This window comes from Gekko japonicus, unplaced genomic scaffold, assembly GCF_001447785.1.
Source record: "Gekko japonicus isolate JY-2015 unplaced genomic scaffold, Gekko_japonicus_V1.1 scaffold2456, whole genome shotgun sequence".
In the NCBI taxonomy this organism is placed as follows: domain Eukaryota; kingdom Metazoa; phylum Chordata; class Lepidosauria; order Squamata; family Gekkonidae; genus Gekko; species Gekko japonicus.
In genome coordinates, this window is record NW_015169252.1 from 200,733 (window position 1) to 205,403 (window position 4,671).

The window sequence follows — 4,671 nt, forward strand, 5'->3', positions numbered from 1 at the left end:
CCCCCCCTCGCCCAGTTCCACTTTCCCTGCCCATTTCGGTCACTCTGCCCGGGACGGGTGCTGTGGATGGCCATGCTCCTTGTTGCCCCCCCGGGAGAGGCCGAAGGTTGAGGGCAGGTGGGCACCGGTGAAAGAGAGCCGCCACTGTGGGGCGGAGGCCAAAAGGGTGTCGGATTTGGATCTCCGGGAGTCTCCCAGGCTCGGATCCCCATTCATGCCCGGGAAGCCCGCTGGGGGACCTCGGGCCGGCCACACCCTCTCGGCCTCACCTGCCTCCCAGGGCTGTTGTGAGGATAAAATGGAGGAGAGGGGAAGGGTGGGGAGTCGCTTTGGGTCCCCACGGTGCCAAGCACCTACCTGGCCCGGGAATGGAGAACTTGATGAGTCCGGTCCACGAGCCGTTCCCCGCCAAGGAAGTGGCTCGGACCTTGGCAGAGTAGTTCCCCGGCTGGAGCAGGGCGAGGTGGAAGCCTCCGTCTTGTGCATAGCGGTGGCGGGAAACGCAAACCACGGTCGGGACTTTCTGCGTGAAATCGGGGAGGGGTGGTGGAAGAGAGAACCTGAGCGAGACCTCACAGCCCCCCACCCACCCCCCGTGGCTTGGGAACGAAGCATGCCGAGGGAGGGAGGGAGGGAAGGAGGGAGGGGCCGGGAACATCATTCAGGCGGAAGAAGGACTTGTCCTGTGTGTGTGTGTGGGGGGGGGGGTGTGGTCTGCTCCCCAGCAGCATCCTCACAGGCAGGGTTCCCTCTCAGCTGAGTCAGTGTGAGCCAGCTCACAGTTTTTTTAGCCTCCGGCTCACACATTTTTGCCTTAGCTCAGGAAGGATGGGGCTCCGGAGCAAACTCATTGATGCCGTAGTAGCCCAATGGCTCGCTCACAGCTTTCATGCCGGCAGCTCACACAGCAGGATTGCCGCTCAGGAGACTCCGCGGCGGCTGAGAGGGGGGCCACGTGGGTCCTCTCACCTCGTTCTCCCAGCTGTACTTGATCTCGTACTTCAGGATGAGGCCGTTGGGGTTCTTGGGCTCCTCCCATCTCAGGTGGACGCTGTTCTTGTTGGCCGCCTCCCAGGTCACGTTGCCGGGAATATCGTCCGCATGAGCTGGGGTGGGGAGAGGAGGGGGGAGGAGGAGGGGGGAGACGGGTTCACACAGGATCCGGTTGGGTCTTCATCTCAGGTAGGGGTCCCCCCCCCAAAAAAAAGAGAGAGGGGGGAAGCGGCCCCCGGGCGCACGGGTGCTTACGTTCCGGCATGGTCCTGGCAAAGACAAAAGTGGCCGCGCTGCAGCCCACGGTCTGCGCGGCATGGTTGCAGGCGTGGATGTCGATGCGGTACTCCGTGAAGTGGCACAGGTGAGAAATGACAGTCCGATCCCGAACCACTTTGTCTTCAAAGATGCGGAACTCCGCCTCAGCTTTAGGGTCGGCCCCCGTGCGGTTCAGGCCGGCCGCGTTCCCCGGGGTCTCCAGAGAGGAGGCGTCGGGGAAGACGTGGCCGAGCGTGGTCATCAGTGCCGAGGTGTCCCGACGCCTCTTTGGGATCCTGTGCAGGCCAGGGGTAGAGAAGCGAGAAAGTCCGTGAGGTCCGGGCAGCAGGACTGGGACCTGGCCTGGGCCAAGCCTGACCGCTAGCCTCCCAAATAATAGGGAACAAGTGGAGGGGCCAAGCGTCCACCAGGAAGACCCCCCGAGCGAGGACCTCGCATCAGACATGCAGCAGGCGTTGTGTGCCGTCCAGACACACGCCGGCCCTTGTCTGCTCCCCCCCCCCGGGCATGCTGGGAGAAGCCGCTACGGCCTCTCCCTGAGGACAGTTTTGCCTCCTCCGACCACCCTGTGAAGCCACCACTGGCTCCGCCATGGAAACCACAAATCACCACGAGACTCCCACGGCCGCCGCTCATACAAAGTCGTGATGTTGCCCCCCAGTAAAGAGGAGGGCTCCGTCTTGTGACTCTGTCTTCACCGGCCCCTTGAGATGATGCATGGGGAAGTCACGAGGAGCCATGTTGGGGGAGGCACCACCTTGTGGACGGAGGGTGATCACGCCAGCCTTGCAGGGGGGCTTGCAGGGGGGCTTCCCCCCTCCTCTCTGCTGCTGGTCGGCTCCATTAGGCGTTTTCAGAATCAAGGCACGCGGTGCCTCAGCCTTAAGTCCCAAGAGCAGCACTCGAGCCCCACGGCAGGGGAGGAACCCCCGGGAGCCCCCCAAGCGCCTCAATCCGGGCACCGTGGGGGCAGGGGAGGACCCGGTGAGGCAGAGGCGATGCCGGTGGGGAGGACGGAGGCCCTGGGACGGGGTTCTGCTACCCACCCGTTCACCAAGAGAGCCAGTCAGTCAGGAGGGTTGCCAGCTCCAGGTTGGGAAATTCCCCTGGAGGGTTTTTTTTGGGGGGGTGGAGTTTGGGCCTGGGGAGGGACCTCGGTGGGGGTTTAATCCCACACCGTCCGCCCTGCAAAGCGGCCGTTGCCTCCAGGCGAGCCGACCCCTGCAGTCTGGAGGTCAGCTGTCATTCCGGGGGCTCTCCAGGCCCCACCTGGAGGACGGCCACCTCCGCTAGGAGCTCGGGGGGGACTCTGCTGGACCCGGCTCCTTGGCGGGAGACGCAGACAGACATGGTGTGTCAATAGTGCCAGCCTGGGAAGGGGCACTGCCCGTAGCACAGCTGGCACCAAAACCCCGAGGAACCCGTAAAACCCACAGGGCGGCCCACAGGAGTGCCCATCGTGTGGACAGAGGCCGCCGGCCGCCTTGAGCAGGTGCCCTTTCCCTGAGCCCCGGGGGATGAGAGGAGGCTGGCAAGGAGTGCGGCCTTTGCCCACGTTGGCCCTGTCTTCATGCCCAACGCGGGGGCCAACCCCAGCTCGCAGCAGGCAGGACAAACCAGCCAAACCAGCCACACGGCACGGGGCTACGACACGCGGGCCCCTGCCGGGAGGACTTGCCATCTTGCGCCACGGCGACAGCACGCACACACGCACACACGACACAGAGGTGGGAGGAACTCCTGCAGGTGGCCAGCAGGCCCCCACAGAGGTTACCCGCCTTGCAGCTGCAGGGGCACCCTCCCTCGACTCCCTTTCCAGACAACACAGTCCGGAACCGGGCAGTGGGCCATGGGCCAGTGGGGCAGCAGTGACACCAGCTGGCCACCCAGCAGCCAAATACCCCCCAGCACAGGTAGACGGCCGGGAATGCTCCCTGTGGCACTCCAAACCTATGCCAATAACTCCTGGCTGCCATTGGGAACAGAGCCCAGATGCCAGAGGGGGCGGAGGGAGGCTGCAGGAGGCGAACTCTTCCCTTCCCCTCGTCTGCAGCAGACCGCGAAAGCCACTTACCTGTAATAGGTCTTGTTCACAGAGGTTACTTTCCAGGGAGGCCTGGGAAAAGAGTGAATAGAAGGACATCAGGAGAGCCCAGCCGGGTCAGACCAGGTATGGTCCATCCAGCCCAGCCTCCCGTCTCACTCAGCAGCCAGCCAGTTCCTCCTCTGGAGGGCCAGCAACAGGGCATAAGAGGCCGAGGCCTTCCCCTGAGGAGAACCTCAGAAGAGCCCTGCTGGGTCAGACTAGTGAGGGGTCATCCAGTCCAGCCTCCTGTCTCACACAGTGGCCAACCAGTTCCTCTGGAGGGCCAACAACAGGGCAGAGAGGCCGAGGCCTTCCCCTGAGAAGGACCTCAGAAGAGCCCTGCTGGGTCAGACTAGTGAGGGTCCCTCTAGTCCAATGTCCTGTCTCACGCAGTGGCCTCAACCAGTTCCTCCGGAGGGCCAGCAACAGGCAGAGAGGCCGAGGCCTTCCCCTGAGAAGGACCTCAGAAGAGCCCTGCTGGGTCAGACTAGGGAGGGTCCACCTAGTCCAGCATCCCGTCTCACACAGTGGCCAACCAGTTCCCCTGGAGGGCCAACAACAGGGCAGGGAGGCCGAGGCCTTCCCCTGAGAAGAACCTCAGAATAGCCCTGCTGGGTCAGACCAGTGAGGGTCCGTCTAGTCCAGCATCCCGTCTCACACAGTGGCCAACCAGTTCCCCTGGAGGGTCAACAACAGGGCAGGGAGGCTGAGGCCTACCCATGAGAAAAACCTCAAAAGAGCCCTGCTGGGTCAGACCAGGGAGGGTCCATCCAGTCCAGCATCCCGTCTCACACAGTGGCCAACCAGTTCCTCTGCAGGGCCAACAACAGGGCAGGGAGGCTGAGGCCTACCCATGAGAAAAACCTCAAAAGAGCCCTGCTGGGTCAGACCAGGGAGGGTCCATCCAGTCCAGCATCCCGTCTCACACAGTGGCCAACCAGTTCCCCTGGAGGGTCAACAACAGGGCAGGGAGGCTGAGGCCTACCCATGAGAAAAACCTCAAAAGAGCCCTGCTGGGTCAGACCAGGGAGGGTCCATCCAGTCCAGCATCCCGTCTCACACAGTGGCCAACCAGTTCCTCCGGAGGGCCAGCAACAGGGCAGAGAATCATAGAATCATAGAGTTGGAAGGGACCTCCAGGGTCATCCAATCCAACTCCCTGCACAATGCAGGGAATTCACAAATACCTTCCTCTCCACACCCACAGTGACCACTGTTCCAGGCCCAGAAGATGACAAAAAACATCCAGGATCTCTAGCCAAACCAGCCTGGAGGAAAATTGCTTCCTGACCCCAAAGTGGCGATCGGCATTC

At 62.8% G+C, this 4,671-nt stretch overlaps 1 protein-coding gene across 1 annotated transcript in view; it reads right to left on the bottom strand.

The window, feature by feature from the left end:
• INSRR (insulin receptor-related receptor) overlaps window positions 1-4,671 on the bottom strand; it is a 62,452-nt gene that overhangs the window by 21,538 nt on the left and 36,243 nt on the right. Inside the window, exons 9-12 of the mRNA XM_015416492.1 lie at window positions 3,347-3,388; window positions 1,249-1,547; window positions 970-1,106; window positions 358-523 (exon numbers count right to left, since the gene is read on the bottom strand). Coding sequence (XP_015271978.1) covers window positions 358-523; window positions 970-1,106; window positions 1,249-1,547; window positions 3,347-3,388 — 644 coding nt within the window. The remainder of the gene's footprint in view (window positions 1-357; window positions 524-969; window positions 1,107-1,248; window positions 1,548-3,346; window positions 3,389-4,671) is intronic.